Source organism: Botrytis cinerea, chromosome 1, assembly GCF_000143535.2.
Source record: "Botrytis cinerea B05.10 chromosome 1, complete sequence".
NCBI classification, from domain to species: Eukaryota; Fungi; Ascomycota; class Leotiomycetes; order Helotiales; family Sclerotiniaceae; genus Botrytis; species Botrytis cinerea.
The window spans coordinates 3,935,694-3,955,178 of record NC_037310.1 but is presented as its reverse complement, the minus strand read 5'-3'; the positions used below and the strand labels follow the sequence as shown (position 1 = coordinate 3,955,178).

General features: G+C 44.1%; 9 protein-coding genes across 9 annotated transcripts; 5 read left to right on the top strand and 4 right to left on the bottom strand.

The window, feature by feature from the left end:
- The first annotated feature begins 582 nt into the window (after positions 1-582).
- On the top strand, positions 583-2,517 carry BCIN_01g11300 (hypothetical protein). The gene is made up of 2 exons (XM_024690975.1): positions 583-832; positions 888-2,517. Exon 2 carries the CDS (start codon positions 1,128-1,130, stop codon positions 2,157-2,159), a length of 1,032 nt encoding a protein of 343 aa, XP_024546745.1. The 5' UTR covers positions 583-832; positions 888-1,127; the 3' UTR covers positions 2,160-2,517.
- Positions 2,518-2,891: 374 nt separating this feature from the next.
- BCIN_01g11290 (hypothetical protein) lies at positions 2,892-4,516 on the bottom strand. The gene has a single exon (XM_024690974.1). The coding sequence runs from the start codon at positions 4,396-4,398 to the stop codon at positions 3,154-3,156; it is 1,245 nt and encodes a 414-aa protein (XP_024546744.1). The 5' UTR covers positions 4,399-4,516; the 3' UTR covers positions 2,892-3,153.
- An 832-nt stretch (positions 4,517-5,348) lies between these two features.
- On the bottom strand, positions 5,349-7,358 carry BCIN_01g11280 (hypothetical protein). The gene is made up of 2 exons (XM_024690973.1): positions 7,022-7,358; positions 5,349-6,931 (listed from the first exon to the last, which is right to left on the bottom strand). Exons 1-2 carry the CDS (start codon positions 7,152-7,154, stop codon positions 6,102-6,104), a joined length of 963 nt encoding a protein of 320 aa, XP_024546743.1. The 5' UTR covers positions 7,155-7,358; the 3' UTR covers positions 5,349-6,101.
- Positions 7,359-7,549: 191 nt separating this feature from the next.
- BCIN_01g11270 (hypothetical protein) lies at positions 7,550-9,205 on the top strand. Its single transcript, XM_001549294.2, has one exon. The coding sequence runs from the start codon at positions 7,840-7,842 to the stop codon at positions 9,013-9,015; it is 1,176 nt and encodes a 391-aa protein (XP_001549344.1). The 5' UTR covers positions 7,550-7,839; the 3' UTR covers positions 9,016-9,205.
- A 402-nt stretch (positions 9,206-9,607) lies between these two features.
- BCIN_01g11260 (hypothetical protein) lies at positions 9,608-10,521 on the bottom strand. Its single transcript, XM_024690972.1, has 2 exons — positions 10,219-10,521; positions 9,608-10,166 (listed from the first exon to the last, which is right to left on the bottom strand). Exons 1-2 carry the CDS (start codon positions 10,278-10,280, stop codon positions 9,941-9,943), a joined length of 288 nt encoding a protein of 95 aa, XP_024546742.1. The 5' UTR covers positions 10,281-10,521; the 3' UTR covers positions 9,608-9,940.
- A 1,088-nt stretch (positions 10,522-11,609) lies between these two features.
- On the top strand, positions 11,610-13,359 carry BCIN_01g11250 (hypothetical protein). Its single transcript, XM_001549296.2, has one exon. The coding sequence runs from the start codon at positions 11,649-11,651 to the stop codon at positions 12,894-12,896; it is 1,248 nt and encodes a 415-aa protein (XP_001549346.2). The 5' UTR covers positions 11,610-11,648; the 3' UTR covers positions 12,897-13,359.
- A 117-nt stretch (positions 13,360-13,476) lies between these two features.
- Positions 13,477-15,672, bottom strand: BCIN_01g11240 (hypothetical protein). Its single transcript, XM_001549297.2, has 3 exons — positions 15,049-15,672; positions 14,857-14,966; positions 13,477-14,799 (listed from the first exon to the last, which is right to left on the bottom strand). The coding sequence occupies exons 1-3, from the start codon at positions 15,397-15,399 to the stop codon at positions 14,478-14,480; spliced, it is 783 nt and encodes a 260-aa protein (XP_001549347.1). The 5' UTR covers positions 15,400-15,672; the 3' UTR covers positions 13,477-14,477.
- Positions 15,673-15,783: 111 nt separating this feature from the next.
- BCIN_01g11230 (hypothetical protein) lies at positions 15,784-17,390 on the top strand. Its single transcript, XM_001549298.2, has 2 exons — positions 15,784-16,150; positions 16,263-17,390. The coding sequence occupies exons 1-2, from the start codon at positions 15,898-15,900 to the stop codon at positions 16,811-16,813; spliced, it is 804 nt and encodes a 267-aa protein (XP_001549348.1). The 5' UTR covers positions 15,784-15,897; the 3' UTR covers positions 16,814-17,390.
- Positions 17,391-18,046: 656 nt separating this feature from the next.
- Positions 18,047-19,157, top strand: BCIN_01g11220 (hypothetical protein). The gene has a single exon (XM_001549299.2). It carries the CDS (start codon positions 18,187-18,189, stop codon positions 19,069-19,071), a length of 885 nt encoding a protein of 294 aa, XP_001549349.1. The 5' UTR covers positions 18,047-18,186; the 3' UTR covers positions 19,072-19,157.
- Positions 19,158-19,485: the final 328 nt, after the last annotated feature.

Here is a 19,485-nt window from a genome sequence, read left to right as displayed (position 1 = left end):
TTCGTCGGGTTCACAATTGATTGGTAACCTAATGGCATAATATCCTTGTCGACTTCCATTGCAATATATTGAAATTGCTCAATTCGAATTATACGAGCTGTATCGTCAGAATTCCAACCAAAACCTCTCTTGATTATATTATCTCTTGAACCATTGATTTGGATTGAATGGTGTGTGCAGATGTGTGTGCCCTGAGGTTGGCCACCCAAACATTGTGATGCATGGTAATTACGGTTAATCGTGATGTACCTGGTAGGTCATGTCGCTCTGTATCACCAAAGTGAACGAACAGAGACAGATTGGCTAGAGATTGGATACATTCGGCTGCGTGGGACCGGATAACTGCAGGTCCACCGAGACTATCAAGACTATCTATTGTATGCATCTAGCCTTAGTCTATTGTTTGCTTTTTCATCAGGGGTGCTTTAGATCGACACCCCGCTACACTTGTCAATCAGCCAGGGCGTTGAAGCAGCCTTATATCGTTCGAAAGTCGAAAAATTCTATTGTCGTTCACGCTGTTTCATATAAATATCATGGAGATAAAACACAATCATGTCTATATCATCCGATGTTATTAGAGACTTGTTGTATATATCCCCACTCAACACAATTTCTCGACGTGTTGATGTATGGATTACTATAATATAGAAAAAGTTTAACCTATGAATTTATCCATCCGTTCATCCCAAATATCCATCGTTTCCAGCTTACCATCTTATTTTAGCTGTGCCTCATAGGTTGTGCCCTTGGCGTTGATTTGATGGGATCGAGGCAAGTAAGATCAGGACTAAAATCAGGGGTATGAAGGGAAATTACACAAGCATGTGCCGTAAGTTTGCATCCTACCTACACATTACTTATGACTAAATGTGATTTGGTCCAAGGGAGTTAGTTAGATTATGATGTTGATGGTCGATGAATACAAAAACATCCAAACTACCCACTCTATATCCAATCCTTCGTCCGTCAGATATTTTCTCTAATCAAGAATCAAGAATATCATCCTTTTGGTTTTATTGACCACCCACGCTCTTTAGTACAACTCAGGCTTTGCCAACTTACACTCTTTCCAAATTTTCATTCATCAATTTTCTCCCATCTTCAAATTCTTTTTTATATTCGTAATGTTCTCCAAGATCTTCTCCCTCGCCACTTTGGTGGCCGCGGCCTCCGCATACACCGTCCTTACCCCAACTCTCAACTCCACCGTTGCAAAGGGTAAATCCACCAGTGTGACCTGGTCCTCTGTCGATACCGACGCATCCCAATTCTCCATCTACCTCGTCAACTTCAAAGACTGGCCTCCTACCGTCATCTCTCTCGCTCAAAATGTTCCACAATCCGATAACAGCGTCGATGTTACTATTCCCTGTGACGTGAAAAGTGATTACGGATGGCAACTCAACTTCATCAACGGAACTAACACCTACGTCATCTACGCCCAATCCAACGCCTTCTCCCTCACCGGATCATGCGTTGACCCCACCACCTCCTCTTCTGTTTCCGTCGCTACCACCACTGCATACGCGACCAAGAACTCAACCGTTACCGCCTTCTCCACCGCCACCACAACCGCCATCTCCAAAGTTATCGAGACCGTAACCTTCACTAGCCCCATGGTCTGGTTCGTTCAACCTACCTCTACCGGTGCCATGTGCGCGCCCGTAAAGACTGTAACAGTCTTTGCTAATGGACCCGCCCCAACCGATTGCAGCTCTGGCTCTGGTTCTGGTTCAGGATCTTCTTCGGGAGGTCATGGTTCAGGCTCTGGCTCTGGCTCTGGCTCTGGCTCTGGCTCTGGCTCTGGCTCTGGCTCTGGCTCTGGCTCTGGCTCTGGCTCTGGCTCTGGCTCTGGCTCTGGCTCTGGCTCTGGCTCTGGCTCTGGCTCTGGCTCTGGCTCTGGCTCTGGCTCTGGCTCTGGTTCAGGCTCCAGCTCAGGCTCTGGCTCTGACTCTGGTTCTGGTTCTCCAGGAACATATAGCAACTCCACTACCGGCACCAGCAAACCAAGCTACAGTGTGCTTCCATCGGGTACAGGATCCGGACCAAAGAGCACCACTACAGGTACCACACCTGTTTTCACAGGCGCAGCAACTTCCGTTCAAGCTGGTTCGATGCTTGCTTTGATCGCCGGTGCCGCAGTCGCTTTGTTGTAGATTTAATCGTTTCTGGATTTTAATCAGGGGTTAATATGAAGGGGGTTGATAGATAGATTGGATAATTGAGGAGGAGAGCAGACAAAAGATCGTTGATAATAATGGGATGAGAGAAAATATTACTGGATAGATCTTGATGTACAAACAGGCATATACGGATACACAGACAGACAGACAGACAGACATTTTGGTAGACGCCGTATTGGTAATTGATGATTGAACAGTAATAACGAATAATGCCCTATCATGATACACACTGCATTTTCTCTTCCTCTCTCTATTCTCTCGTGTCTATGAAACGAAACGCAACTATAGCTTTAACAGCGACAAGATCCAACAAATTGCAACAAACCGCGCACTTAGAAACGAAGCCCGTCTCTGAATCCATGGTGTCGAGACTCTATCCATTACATGTATCAGTAGCCAAGTTGCCTGAGCATGTAGTGCTCCGATCCTAAGGCTCGAGGGTCTCTTATCTTTTGAAGATATTCGTCCACTAGATTGGTAGTGCTCGGACAATGTTCAATGCACAGCTTGGACAAGTGCAAGGATGAGTTCTATATGTATGTATTTATTCCTATTGATTTCGCTATAAAATATTTATCATGTCTAAAACGTGTCTTATGCGTTTGATGTAAGTTTTCGTCTATTACTCTGAAGTTTTTGCTGCTGCCACACAGATTGGTGCTTGGGTATTTTCCGACTTATCACGAAAAGAAAAAGCTTGCTGCCTGTGGAAACTTAGGGGATTTTTCATAGGTTCAATTCGATATTTAATTCAAAGTAAAAAGGTATCAATATGGAAGTGCCACCGGTAGCCTATCCAATATCCGTAATAAAATCTGATATCCATCCTGTGGAACTCCTGAAATATTAATACAAGTTCCGTAATAGTCATACCCAACGCCTATCAGCGTTTACGCCCAAACTCCATTGCTTCTTATTATCTTTCAAAATTTTGACTTCTCAATTCTCCATAAACCTCTCATACACGTCAAGCAACCCATCTCCTTGCCTTCGCAATCCCACCGCCACCCACCGCAACCGCTGCTACAAGAGCATCCAGCGCTGAGCTTTGGGTACTTGCATCTCCTGGCGCGATAAATGGTCCTGCCCAATTAACACCCAAGATATTATTCTTTGTATCTCTGTCATTTGCCCATATACTGTTTGCATTATTTGCAATGTATGTTAGGTAACTTGAATCGGGCGATGCTTGATGAAGTTTCTGGAGATTTCTCATGAAGATTCCTTTAAATTGCGCACCATCTGCTCCACAGTTCGGTTCGCATGCGTCATGGAGGATTCCGTTTGAGTCGGAAAGTGCATTGATTGCCGCTGTGGCGATGCTTTTCGCGGTGCTAAGATAACTCGAGTCACCTGTTGCCTTAGAAAGTTCGACGAGTCCTCCGAGAACAACGCCTTGATTGTAACTCCAGACGGTTCCTCCATTGTTCTGGCACGCACTTGTCAATCCATCGTTGATGGTTCCTTGTGCATTGATCATTCCAGTCCCTTGAAACCAAGTCCATTGATTTTTCGCAACGGCCAAATAATTAGACCTATCGGATCCCCTTGCACGATTCGCAAGATGAGCAGCCACGCTCAAGTATAGTTCGTTCGCAATGGCGTTCACATATGTATTTGGTTTGTCCCACCAAATTCCGGCAGCGCCATTTGAGCAAGGTGTGGTGGCGCCATTTTTCATGTCGGCAAAAATATCCGCGGCCATGGTCAAATAGTCGCCGTTTCCTGTAAGATCGTACGCTTGAATCCAACCTAATGCCCACCAACCCTCATCGTCGTAATAATCGTTCAAGAAACCCGTAGGATTCACAGTTGTTGCTACGTGTACTTGGAATTCACTTGCCAGAGCAAGACTTTTCATGGCGCTAGTAGAATCTCCATACATTGATAGATAGTTATAGTCGGTTAACACGACTTTCATCATTTGTAGGTTGGTCTTTTGGGCTTGAATAAAGGTGTTTGACATAACACTGGTGACGGCTGACCTGACATTTGAATCGACGGCGGCGAGATCACCAATAACAGTTAAGCAATTGGCCGAATTCCACCATCCTGTTGTGGTCCAGAGTCCAGAAGTGGTGTTGTACCATGTTTGCAACTGTTTGAAAGCAGCCTCTGCATTGGCAGTAGATTGCTGCGAGGTGGCAGATTGTGAGGTAGCTATATCAGCTAAGCCAAGTACACAGCACAGAGAAACAAGCGAGCGACGCATCGTGAGTTTTGTAAAAGTGGAAAGAAGAGCCTGAGTGGATGGGTCCCAAGTTACTTCTGGGAAGCGGATTTATTCAATCCTTTTATTCAGTTTCGTGAAGAGAGAGGCTAGGTGTTCCAGCACACAAGAGGTTCAAGAATCAATGAAACAAGGTCAGCGCGCGTTGAAAGTGTGGACCCAGCAGCTGTCAATATTTGCAAGACTGTAAATGGGTGGTAGTATGTGCCATGTATGTAAAGCCCAATTCTCTGCAATTTTCAAGGTCTCAACTTAATAAGGTAGTTTGGACACTTTGGGATGAGGAGCTGCGGGTTTCCACAGGAAAGAGCGCAAATCAACGGCACAATGAAGATCACTTGATACTTAGGTATTCGAAAGAAAACTCAAGGAATAGTTTGCATTGGACGAGCGAGATATCTTTTACTCATCGAGGCGTGTGATGTCTCTGAATTGACAAATAGACTATGTCATATTGTGGTCATGTAGGAATGGCCTGAACAATTCACCTCCACCATTTGACACTTTTGATTTCTATAGTTCGTGTGACGCATGTTGCGATTAGTACCTAGGTAGTTAGTTACCTTGCTTTGTAATTGTGGAGAAAGTCTTGATGTTGTACCTTAGCCATAGTACTAGTCTGCTGATCCAAAACATTGAGTTTTGTGATGTACGCAACTGAGCCACTTGACTCAACCGTGCTATTGTTAAACCTCCGAGGCCCTCGATTGAAACATGGACTTCGGCGCTTGAAACCATAAATCAAGTCGTAATTGAAATTCAGATCAAACAATAAATGAAAGACTTTTCATTCTTTCGAATGTTTGTTCTTTTCGAACTTTGGCCCAAGCCGATTCGCGAGATATTGTTGTGTATTGACTCGTGCCAAGAGCATCTGACAGTAAGACAACGAAATGGGAATGGAAATGGAAGTCACATTAGAGGATCAGATTTACTCAATCAGATTTATCTGCTACTGCTAGGTCGAATGCACGACGAAAGGCTACTTCCGATCGACCGGTATGGGTATTCTACGTAAAATGGTACCGTATTAGCACCATTGTTGTTGGTCTTTTCTATTCGCAAACCCAATTAGAAGACGCCACAAGAGAGGTTGGTCAATTCCGTGCGTCTCAATAGTGCGAGCCTTATTGAATTCTCGGCGTTTTGATCCTTCTCTTATGTTGCTGTGAGGCGAAAAAAAACAAAGTTTTCTATTGAGAGGTTGGAACTGCAGACAACTTTTTTGACCCGAGCGAAAATGTACAGCTATGAATGAAGCTGAGATCATTCGATGCTCTGTGTGTGTGTGTCAACCCTTTGCGATGATAATGCCCCCATAATTGAGCTTGACGTGACGTAATCTTTTCCCTAGATTGCAGAATTGCCGCATGTATTGTGAGCTGAAATGCTACCTGGAAGTCCACCCTTGGATGCATATTCTACTTGCGTTGAATGTCTGCCATGTTTGTCAAGTGGATTATCCCGTCGTTACGCTTCCTCAACATCCACATAGTCTTTCTTGTTGGCGGTGTTGTTGGCAGTGTTGTTGGAGGGGTGAATGGTGCTTGCTAGACGATATTGCATGACAACTAGCTGCAGGTGTCGAAAGGAAGTGCTCATGCGTGTTAACCTGCAGGGCTCAAGACTTGAGAGTCTGATTCAATATAACATCCGGCGCTTTGTCTCAAGGTTAGGTAGTTTGTTCAGACCTCGAAAACAAGAGCTTCCTCTCCCCTTTTTGCCCTCCATTTATTCGTCGAAGCCAATAACTCTTCACAACCCTTGACGGCCCATCCCCAATTCCTCAAGAAAGTCTCACTAACCTCCCATCCCCAAACATCCCACGGTTCTCCCCAAACAATGAGGCCCGACTGTTCGTTCATGAGACCTCCAAATTCCACTAGATCATTACACAATTGATCTTCATCGTAACTTTCAGCATGCAACAATAGGTTATCGCGCATTTGAGGAATTGGCCAAAGATCTAGCCATGGATGATGAGGGATTGTGCGCTGAATCTTCGTTGGACACAATGCTTGAGGACAATGCGCGCCCGGCACAATCTTTGTGGAAAGATTGAGCCACGGGGATAGAGGATCGATCATGCAGTCTAGCCAATCCAAGTTCCAACCTATTGTCCGCGTGTTTTTGATCAATGCGCGAAAAACGTTGAATTGAATGAGGGTGAGAAGTTGATCTGTTCGTGGAGAGCCCATTGAATGGTTCCTACGAGCTTCTTTCTCGAATTCGGCCAGCATAAGCCGAATCCCACAAAATCCTTGGACTCTCGACACGCGACCTGTTGTCCATTGCTTTATATTTATATCTGCCGATGGTTTGGCAGAGGGATTGCTTGATTGCTCGAGTTGACCGGATTGCTTCTCGTTACGGAGGCTCGTTATCGATAACGGATTCGCAGAATATGTTCTTTTGGCTTCACCGAGGATTGATCGCTCTGGGGACTGTGGAGCTTCAATTAAAGAATCGTTTTCGCGGTCGTCACGAATTTTCGATGGAGCTTTGCGTCTCTGACCTGACAGGACGTACGAAACAATGAGTTAGCAAGAACCACTTTCGCAAATACCAAATCTTAACACCGACAATGCGCAGGAATAGATCTCACGGTATATCCTCTGGTTCAAGCGGTTCTGTAATTTTCTTCTAGTTGCTGTGTCGTTTGTGCCGGTCCAATCCTCATCCATACATCTGGTCCCAGTCTGTTGAGACATGCGTGTGAGCTCGACTTTGAGTGGCATGTTGCAAATCAGTTCTCGATGACGGTCTATGTTTCGTCCGAAAATCGAGAATGAATCTTTCGGGAATTGGAGATTGTGGTTTGGTAATGGAAACGGCGTCTGGCATATTGATGATTGAAGAAGCCGGAGGGGTAAGATTGTCGGTGATAGATTTAGAGAGATCCAATCAAGAGTCTAGGATAATGCTAAGTTTGAACAAGGGCCTTGCTCCTTCTCGACTTCGACTTCGACTTCGACTGATTAGTTCTTTCGGTCTTTATTAGTTCTATGCAAGCTGCTTATCATACGTCATGGGCAGTTCTAGGCCGTCGACCAATGAATGATGCTTCAGTGGGGCCATTGCGGGCCTGGATGAATAGGGTGTTGCAACATCGATATCTAAAATCCGGCGACAAGTGTTTGTCTATCGATGCCGTCAAAGACTATGGCATGAATACATTCTCTACGGAGATGTATGCTAGAAGCTGCTCGTGGAGTTAGAGAGGCCAAACTCCGTCTGTATCCCCAAGCGTGTGATGCAAATATGGTAGGCAGATGCCCTGTCTAGAGTCTTGTCTAAGTATAAAGTTCCCTCCCATCCCGTGTTCTTGATACATGTATCAGTGCCACAGAGTCAAGTTCTTCTTCATACCGCAACTCCATCACCAATTTAAGTCTAATCTCAATTTCCCATACAATCATCAACATGGCACCACCATTCCCACCAGCACCAGCACCTGAGTCTATGCTCTTCCGCCATCGCCAACTAGCTCCAACAGCCAACGTGCGAGTTTCTCCAATCTGTCTTGGAGCCATGAACTTCGGCGACGCAGATAAGGCTCGTTTGGGAGAGTGCAATAAGGAAACTTCTTTTGAAATTCTCGATACTTTCAAAGGCCTAGGTGGTAACTTCATCGATACTGCCAACGGATATCAATCAGGACAATCTGAGAAGTGGCTTGGAGAATGGATGAAGTCGAGGGACTGCAGAGATGAAATGGTTCTTGCCACCAAATATTCCTCCCCTTACCAGAAGCATCATCCTGGAAAAATCCAATCGAACTTTGGAGGCAACGGAACCAAATCTCTCAGACATTCCGTTGAAACATCACTCAAGAGACTTCAAACCGAATACATAGACCTACTCTATGTACATTGGTGGGATTATGCAACCACCATTCCAGAACTCATGACTTCGCTCAATGACCTCGTTTCTTCCGGCAAAGTCACTTATCTGGGTGTGTCCGACACTCCTGCTTGGGTCGTGGCGAAAGCAAATCAATATGCTAGAGACCATGGTCTCCGTCAATTTGTCGTATACCAAGGGCTATGGAATGCAGCCAAACGTGATTTCGAACGAGATATCGTTCCTATGTGTAAAGACGAAGGTATGGGCTTGATTCCATGGGGAACTCTTGGCCAAGGACGTTTCCAAACAGAAGCCACCTTCAAGGAGCGTGAGAAAAGTAATCCTGGTCGTCAAGGCAAGCCTTCAATTTTTGAAAAGCGAATGTCGAAAGTATTGGATGACATTGCAGTCTCCAAGAACACCAATATTACAAGCATTGCCATGGCATACATCATGCAAAAGGCTCCATATGTCTTTCCGCTCGTTGGTGGTCGCAAGGTTGAACATATCAAGGGCAATGTCGAAGCCCTCAAGCTTGTTTTGACTGATGATGACATAGCCAAGATTGATAGAGCGAGTCGTTTTGATCCAGGATTTCCGCACACCTTTTTGAGCGGTTCACAGTTTGGCGAGGACCAAGATACTGAGCACGATATTCCAGATGGTGCTAAAGATGTCTGGTTAACGCAAGTTTTGGGAACATTCGATTGGGTTGAGAGTTCCAAGCCTATCAAGCCTTCAGAGCAGAGATGAGCAATCATTTTTTGGTTTCAATTCCAATCTCTCAATGCCCAGTGTCTGAAGTTTAGTTGGTTATATAGAAGTCCAGAGTCACGAGCTCATATTCCGCCCGGAGCTAGTATATTCCAGTAACCTTTTAAAATTCAAAGTTTTCAATGTAACACCTAGTTCTATATCTTACAGAAATTCATGAATGAATTGATGAACGACGGATTAGTGTTCGAAATGTGTGATCAAATTGGCTATTGTCATGTCAAGCTCAATGAATGATTGCGATTGGATTTCAAAAATCAAATGTATATTGTACCTAAATCTGCCTTCCTTCTAGAATACAGGGAAAAACCTTTTCGCTAAGCACATACCGGTCCTAATGTGTTAAGGGAAAAAAACCCCCGCTTTGGCAGGAAGGCAGATTAAGGAAACCTTGAATGAAATTCCAAAGGTGTAGGTGCAGCCTTCAGCGCGTCGGTTAGAAGCAAACTTTAAACAACCTACAACGCAAGCTCGGGTGATTTCAAGAGGCCGCCCATGTAACAATTGAACCCCCCCCCCCCATTGGATAATATTTCTCTTACGATTGAAACAACGCCGGTTAAGTTGAGTCTGTTGTTCAGGATTTCCATCACCGACATACGTAATTGAATATCGCACAAAATATGATGGCCTCTGATGCTAATACTGCTCATGTGTATCATCTTGCACATTAATATCAATCTTCCAATCCACATTCATGCTCGCGGCAACTGAAACACTGGATGTTCCAACACAGCTGAAGTGATCGGCAATATTGTCGACTTGCCGAGCCCTCCCAATGCCGAGTCTTTCCATTCCTTCGCAAAAATCATCTGCAAGAGTCTCTTCTGTCTTTTGATATCGAAAATTCCACGGTTCATTTTTCTTCAATCGAGCTACGAGACCTTGAGACTCGCGCGTAGCCTCAGAAGTACCGTTTGTAGAACAAGCCGATTGTGTAGAACTTTCTCCAAGATATTCTTGGACACAAATTGTGTTTCGTGGTCTTGGAATAGTTAAGCCTTGAACATATCAGAGAATTGACCAAAGAGAAAGCATTGGAAATGCCAGGGAATGGAATGAAAAGAGTATCATGCGTGTCATTGAAAGCCTTTAAGGAAGATGTCGATGACTTGTCGTCTTCTGGACTACTGGCGAGAGTATCAGCATCAAGCGGCATCAATTGATTCCCAATGAACATACCATCTGTCAGGATTTCCGTGCCCTATCGGACACAAAAAGGAGATTTTGTTGTCAGCAGTCATGTTGTAGTAGGTTGCAAAATCTTAGATCATTGAATAGAATTCAGAGGAGGCGTAGGATGAAATTAGAAACTCAAAATGCTCTTATCAGATGATAATACATTTCTCATAAGGAGGGTAAAATCGCGAACTTATAAGCAAAGCGTTTAGAAGCCTCTACTTCAGGGGTTCCCCAGGAAAATATCCCGTCTTGTACATGTAACTATTCGGTGGAGGCCTCGCCAAGTATCCCGATGCTTAGCACGAATTGGCACATTTGCCCCGTCACCCTTTTGCCCCCTGAACGTAGGAATTCAGCTTGGACTTATCAAAGAGGCCACCATAGCGTGTAAGTATTCGATTAATGTAGAGCTGTAATGTTGGCATAGACTCTCAATCAGACTTTCTGACATGTTTGATCTTTGTCGCAAGTCCTCATAGTACATGCACACCTGTAAGCTTATGCATGCCGTGAGTAAACAGAACTGCATCCGTAAATGCATTCGCGAGGATTTCGGCGGTGCGGTTTCTAATTGACCGAAGGCAACGAAGAGTGGTGACAGGAGCGGATGGCAATGTGGTGAGAGGAGAATACACAAGAAAATAGTAAAGCTCATGACTAGAAGCACGAATCAATGAAGTTACTATTAGTCCCCCATCTCCAAAGAGACGACTTTATGTTTCACTGCTCGCTTCATCTAAGGCGAGTTCTTCCTTATTCTTCTGTTTCGTCTCTCACCCTCCGTCAACCACTATCTACCTACTGACTCGCTAAATTTCAAAGTATTACCGTACGAGTGTCGAGGTCTGATGATTACTAATTCTCGTTCTCTGATCACATAAAAGGGATATGCACGCTCATATTCATACAAGCAACCGTACAAGTAGTGTGTAGTGCATGCTAGCTAACACGCATTTCTGCAACCGTACCTCCAATTTCCTCCCCTGATTACAAACAAATGAGATTTTGGCCTTCAATTTGCTCATGTACGGCTAAATTTTAGTCTCACGCGAGTTCCTTAACAAGAAAGAATGTTTCAGAAGCCCTCAATATAGTCATTTTAACCCCCCTTCAAAAAATTAAGCGAGACTTTAGCCTTGGTCATTGCTAACATTTGGTCAGGTAGCTGCCTTGCGCGAACTTAAGAACATGTTTACGGTCTATACTGCCTAGATGATTGGTAAAGTACCGTAGCTTGCACTGCAAGCGAGCTTTCAAGGCCATTTCATTTCTGTTTATAAGGGATATTTTTCCCCCTATTCCTCCTAAATCTTTTCGTACACTACTACCTACAATCATTTACCAAACAAACTCTACCGATAACAAGAATCAATTCAAACATTCAAATAACAGTCTCACATCTACCAACACTCGATAGAGCAACTTCTACGATGCCTAGATCATCTTCCAATAACAACATGAACAACCAACGCGATTCTAAACACAGAAGAGATTCACGTTCCAGATCACCTCGCAGAAATCAACAGAGTTCCTACCGCTCTCGATCACCACTAAGAAATAACTGTCAAGTCATGACTAGGACCTCGGGCCCAAAGACCAAATCTCACCTCTTGAATCTACCAAAGGAGTTGCGAGATATGATTTTCGATCATCTGCTTGACTCAACTCGTCTCACATTCGGACACCGACAAATCAGATGTGAATACCGCAAGGTTCTGCCAGCCCGTAACGCACTCGCTATTCTCCGCGTTTGCAAACAAATGTACCAAGAAACTAGCAACATTTGGATCAATCGAGTCCTCTTCGATTTTGAGGATAGTTTCCCACTGCTGGACAAGTTCTCCCTTCTACCAATTTCTACCATCAGCCAAATCCGCAATGTTCGCATTCGCATGAAGAGTGAGGAGCCTGATGCCCCTGAGGCTGTCGAGGACGAAGAACAATTGTACGGACTACAGGTTTTACAAGGACTGCAACTTGACAGACTCACAGTTGTACCAGGTTGGGGCGACTCATATGTCGGTTGCGGAGACATCACTCGATTCATAGAAACAAGCTTCCCTTGCAAGGAACTCTGCTATCACACTCCCACATCAAGTTTCCATGAGAACAATCAATCAACTTCGGCGGACGCAGCAGATCTCCTCACTCGTCGGATCAACACGATGGCCGATCAGATCCTAGACAGAGAGAAATTCGGGACACCATTTACCATCCAAATTCTGCAATCATCCGAGCCGAACAGCCAGCGCACTGGCGCCGTCTTCAAAAATTCTGCAACTCAAGTTTTGAAAGAAACTCCAATCTCCAAAAATATCGATCCGGCTGCTATGATTGCATGTGGCAAAGCTTTAGATCCGAATGCCGAGACACTGGTAATCTTTAAGCCCACCGCGACCTCTTCCACTATTCCAGACGAGTCACTTGAAGGAATCCTCAAGACCGTTGACGGAATCCAAGCTAGGAAGACCTGGAGAGATGACTTTAAGGATCATTATGTTCGCGATGCCGAAAAAAATAAACCGGATATGAGAAACATCACCACTGGCGAACTATATCCATGGCCTTTTGAAATGCGAAAGACTCATACCATCATTGATAGATATGAAAATGTCAATGATGTCATCTGGCCTGGAAAGAACGTTGATCAAGCGTGGCCAGGTGCGGATTCCTCCTAAAAACTCTATCTCATCGGCGGCACAACTCAAGTCCGCTTCTCACTCAAGGGTTTACTCGACTAAAAAATCTCCTCACTCATCAGTTTTCCCAAGATACGGGCCTCTTGACTAAAGAGTCATCATCACTAAAGGACGAATCCAGGGAAAGTCTCAGGACCCGACAAACATCAACTTGATGGTATAAGGGCGGCATTATGGAATTGAAAATCGGAGAAAAAAATTTGACACACCTTCTGTACTTCCTCGAGACATTGTTACTAGTTGGAGGAAATATCAAATAACGACATGCGGGGCGGAAATGAAGTTCGGAGATAATTGTGGGAAGAGATTTGGCATTACTTCATGGCATGGGAAAAGGAAGGGCTGATATACCCCTGGCATTTAGTGATGTATAAAGTTCTTTGGAAACGGGGGTGGAAAACTTAAATCTGAGTAAATATTGGCATTTCACAACGTGATTGGGAAGGGATTTGGTTGAGGCTTTTTGAGCTTCGGGTTGTGTATAGATAGTTTGTTGAAAATAAGTTCTTTTCAACCACTTTACTCCCATGAACTATGACTGTGATTATGATTGTTATTGTGATTACATTTTTGATATTGACATGTTCAGAAGAACAATTTTTAACACGAGAATGAATACCAACTGGATGATTGAAATAATGCGCTGTGGAATGCAGGATGATTTTCATGCATCGTGTGAAGATCCGATTGGACACTTGAACCAGGGTATACAAATCCCAACACTTCAATTTTCTCCAATAGATACCTGTTAATCTGCGTTCAGAGGAATGTAATATGAAAGGTCAACTTAGCCAAGAAAGACTAACGACATTATTGTAAGACTGATTCTCGCTCATCTCATCCCAATTAGCCCACCATTCCCTTGGTTTCAATAGACAAACTACACACAGTATTGTTTCCACACTAATAGATATCTGTTATATGTACATGGCCTAGAAGAATACACATTTTCCATGAACTTCGGACTACCAAAACTTATCCTCGCATGGTCTAACTTACTCAATTGGAGTGATATCAAAACCAACAGGGGCTATTAAACATCCCAGCCTCAACCGTCTCGCTTCCAGCCTTAGGAGCGGGATATCACGCAACCGCAGCAGCTTCATCCGCATCCGGAAAAGTAATACGGAACGTCTTCTTCCAGCCATAGAATCATGTTATTTATTATTTCCGCCAATAACACTCATTCTTCGAGCTCGGAATATGGAATTCGAAGTCCGAAATCTAGATGCAGGTCGATATGGTAATTTGAAATATGATTATTGTCTGTAGTGCCCGTAATACTCCTGGGATACTCTCCAAGATATCGATATGAATGGGTGCGGTAGATATAATTTCTGTGAAGTGATCTGTTATCACGGTAAAATATATGCATGAAATAATACTCCCGACCTTGGCATTGATGTTGAAATGACTCGGGATTTCAAATCAAACATTTTGACTTGCTTCCTATCCCTTAATTTCTCCATTTGGTCAAATTTTATGGAAGGAGTTCTTCCTGACGACATGCAACAAAAAAGCTCATTCGAAACATGCTTGTGTGATTTGTTGCGACCCAGCTCAGTCATTGCACATATCTTCCAGGATATTAAGCATTTTCTTCTGCAGCTCCACCAACTCATCCTCATCAATCATATCTTTCTCCCCCTCCGTGCTAGCCGTCCCCGCCCTATTCGTGGCATCATGCTTTCCAGGAATTCTAACCAGCTCACTCTTCGTCCCAAAGAATGGTATTCCTAAATTCCTCAATTTTCCATTCATCTCTCTGACCATTTGAGTTTGAGCTTTGTAAACTTTCATATCGAATGTCTCTAGCTCTCTTGCCAATTCTTCAGGACTGGTGTTAGATGCCCCGCTTGATGTGGCCCCACCTACTGCTTTCCTATATGGAAGTTAGCTATTTGCATCACGGGAACTCAATCAACATAGGACAACTCACAACACCTCTTCTAATTTCTTTTGTCCTTCCTTCCTAGCGGCTTGTCGCTCTATAAGAGCTTCTCTTGACTTCCACCATTGCTCTTCATGCTCGTGTTGCACTTTGATCATCTATGTATGCGTAAGCTCAAGTGAAATGCTTTACAACTAGCTCCTAGAGCAACTCAAACTGCTGATAGCATATAGAACTAACCTTTCGAATTTCCTGGAGTACATGATCGTGCTTATTCATCGTCCTCATAACACATCGCAAGCCCGCACTCCAGTCAATGATGGTCGCTGGATCAACGGCCTTTGGATTATTGATAGACTGCACTTGAGCTTGAAGCTGACCAGATTCACGATGTGTCATTGGAGGGGCCACAGACTGAGACCATTGTTGTCGTTGTTGTTGGATTGCTTGCCCATGTGACGTGACATCCGGTGTTTGAGCTGAAGCTGTTTGCGTGGAAGGTTGAGCTTGTTGTTGATTCTTGGCTTTTGCTAGATTTGCTAAGATTTCCATCACGGAAGCAAGATCTGGAGTTGCATTATTGGAAGACATTTTGGCGGATTAATGAATTCAAATTTGTATGGCTTATCCTTTCGTGATTGGGGATGATGTTGACTGGAGGGAGGACGAAAGGTTGTAGATATCGCAAAGTTCAAGTTATATCATCGTCCTTGCAAGTATCCTTCATGAATCTCAGAGGACAAATAGTTCTTGACGTTGATACCTATAGATGCCGTATCGGAAATGTGTGAATTGGTTTGGAAGCGAATTGAAGTGAATTGAATTGAACCGATACTCGACTATTGAATTGTTCCAAGAGCTTCCTGTGTCCATCATCCATCCAGTCTGTGTGGTATGCCGTATGCCATAGTAAAGGTTATTGCAGGGATGCGGAATGACCCGCCGCTAAGAAATCCCACCGGTCATTGACATCTCGAAAAAAATCATTCGATAATGAAAGTTTCATCGAAATCCTCCAATTTAATACGACGAAACCAACAGACTACGATATTTCCAATTCCCAATCCTCCTAATTAATATTTTCAAAGGATGGCGCGCTCAGCAACGGATGCAACACGATTTACGTCGACGACCCCACACGCTGCTACAAAACCAAAACCCGTATCAAGAAATCCAGGACCACCAGGAGAGACACCGCAACAGAGAGTTAGGAGGTTAAGAGCTGCGGCAGATAAAGCTAGAGATGCACAAATTTCGACATTTGATAAGTTCCTTCTGAGGGGAAGAGTATGGGCGGACAAGGCGCACAGGTTTACAGCTTTCAGTCTGATTGGACTTACATGTATGTTTTCCCCGCATCGTTCTCTGGTTCCAATTGGGAATCTATTGCTCTTGGTTCGACTCTGGAGGACCTGGTAGCTTAGGCTGTACATGTACTTATTGATTTCTTTTAGTTATTGCCGGTGGCGTCACAGTCTATGCATTGGGAGATATGATGGTATATAATCGCAAAAAGCGCGCCGAGTTTTACGCAGAACAGAAATTCAAATATGCCATGGCACTTGAGAGTGCACAAGCTGCCGCAGCATCTGGCATTGCAACCGAATCACAGATAGAGTTTTTGAACAGAGAAAAGGAACGGGAACAGAAGGTCAAAATTGCGGAAGAGGCCAAAAAGAAGGCCCCTGGAGCATGGAAGAAAAGTAAGGACTGGTTGTTTTCGGGCCTTAAGAAAGAAGAAGAGGGAGACGATGTAGGGACCAGTGAGAGAAGGTTAGGATATGAGGCATTGAGCGAAGAGGATGATACTCTCGGGGAGAGGGAAAGTGATGTTCTAAGAGCGATCGAGGAGAAGAAAATGGCAATACAAAATAAGGCGAAGTCTGCATTTGAGGCAGAGAAGGAGAGACAAAGAAATGGTGGACCGCTGGATAGGATAGGGACTGATGGGGAAGAGCAAAAGCCGAAGTCTGGCGGTTGGACATCATTCATGATAAGGAAATGAGCAGTGGGTGCGGATGAGGAAGGGGGCGAAAAGAAAAGAAATAAATGAACGTCTATGTATCATATGGGATGAAGGTGTCTTGCATTGGGCTTGGCGTTCGATTCAATCTCTCCTGTTCTAGAACTAAGAGGTCAAAATGGCCAAGCCGACGTCTCTCACTGTTGATTTTGCTTACTATTCTCAAGCGCGTGTCAATGCTTCAATGCGTTGAAGATCCTTAGATCTAACTGGGCGAATAGTTCGGAATATAGCATGCGAGGACGGGATGTCGAAATGAAAAATAATCTACTATCGGCAAAATATATACAGGAGGGTCTTGACCCCTTTTTCGTTTTCTAGAACCAATATACGATTGTGTCAAAGAGTTCGATGTCTTGAAAACTAGGGATTGTTACCAAAGATAGACAAATATGGAAACATACTATAAGAAGCATGTAGAGTGCAGCACAGCAATGATCCAGCTAGATTTTGAAAGGGGGTCTTGTAACGAAAGATGGTAGGTATCAACTTCAGAGAACCCCTTTCGAAGCTACTGATTGTTTTTAATGCCGATTCGACCAAATATAAGCCCCACCAACAGTAGTAGGTTCATGCTAGTCTCTGAAATTCTGTACATGTTCTTGCCTCAGTCTCCTGAAGGAGCAAACAATGGAGCCATGATCATCACTCGGATATCGGAACACTGCGATGAGTCCATTACCAAGTAACACTGCCCAGCTCAGTCGTACGCGAAGACTCGTGATTGGTCCAGCTGATACCTCTTCTCCTTTTCTCTCGAGCTCGCTAGCTAGCACCGCCGACATCCAATAGTTGTTGCATCCATTTTTCGCCTTCCATCTTCCATTTACACAACAGAAACTAAGCATAAACCATTCATCTGAACAAATTCCAACCATAAGATTAACCTTGATGATCAGCCCCACTATTTCCACAGCTGTCAGATTGTCTAATTGGTTATATGAGCTATATATAGTAACGCCAAGATGCTTTTACAAGCATATATTGCTGATCTTCTAGAAAAGATTCTTCATCTTACTTGTACAAAGCTACATAAACAAATGACGTTGAATACGAACACTCCGGATAACCCAGTCCGGTGTTTACACGACGTCGAAAATACGAGAAAAAAAGACATCTCACATGCAAGTAGGTATTGACTAGGTATGTATGTTAGACGTCAGGGACTCGTAAATATAGTAATAGTCGTTCTTGGCAATTGAATAAGTATCTCATGTTTTCCCTTCTTGCCTCTTCCATCTTGTTTCAATACATATTATATAATCTTCCTACCACTACCTACTTTACATACCCAGAGTTCTTCATTGCACTCTATACAATCGTTTAAATTAATCCCTATCTATTATATCATCATCATGAAGTCCACATCCATTGCTCTCGCACTTGCGAGCACTCTCACCGGCGCAAACGCATACTGGAAGGGTTTCAACGCCCAAGCTACCCTCGGAAACGGTGCTTGTAAATCCCAAGCTGATTGGGAAAATGACTTCCGTCTCATCCAATCCTTCCCCGGTGGATTCGACAGCTTGAGAGTCTACGCATCCTCGGATTGTAACACCATTGCCAACGTTGCCCCAGCTGCTATTGCCACCGGCGGAAAAGTCCTTTTGGGAGTTTGGACCGAAGATGCCGCTCATTATGACGCCGAGAAACAAGCTTTGTTACACGCGGTCCAGACTTACGGTTTCAATTGGGTCGTGGCTGTCTCTGTCGGTTCGGAAGATTTATACAGAGGAGATACCACCGCTTCCACACTCGCACAACAGATTTATGACGTTAGAGGAATGTTGAGCACGGTTAACGGATATTCTTCTGCAGTACAAGTTGGACACGTTGATACATGGACCATGTGGACTGACGGCAGAAACACTGATGTTATCAAAGCATGTGATTTCATCGGATTGGACGGCTACCCCTATTTCCAAAACACTCAAGACAATGACATCAGTCAGGGCTATGATCTATTCTGGCAATCTGTAAATGCAGTCCGCTCGACTGTTCAGAACGCCCAAAGCGGTGCTTGGGTTTGGGTTACGGAGAGTGGATGGCCTACTGCGGGTGCTCAAGAGAACAAGGCTGTTGCATCGGTTGACAATGCTCGTACTTATTGGAAGCAAGTTGCCTGTGAGGCATTTAACCAGGGACACACTTTCTGGTACTCTCTTCAAGACTTTGATGCCATCCCATCGTTCGGTGTTGTTGATGGAAATGGTAACCTCAAGTATGACTTGAGCTGTTAAGAAACTGGTTGAGGGATGATGAGAAATTGGACTGTCTATTGCTAGACTACACAGTATAGCTTAATTCTAATGTAATTACACAACCAAACATCACGATTAACTAAAGTGTGCCATTCTTCGTGCGCTTTCCTTGGCCGACCGGTTTTGATTATTGATCCCTTGACACTCATGGATACATTCAGAACATGACCCATCAACATTTGCACAAGCAATAAAGAACCGATATAAAAGCGGAAGCCCATCTTACTATCCTATCCTTCTTTCTCACTTTATTGGATCCACCTTTTGCTATTTTAATGCTCCTCGTTCCCCCCAAAAGAATTTTTAAACGTTCCAGACAGAACGCATACGGGTTTTCTACCTCTGGAACCTCTCAACTCGAGGTCTTTGTTCAATTGCGGAGTGTGTGCGTCC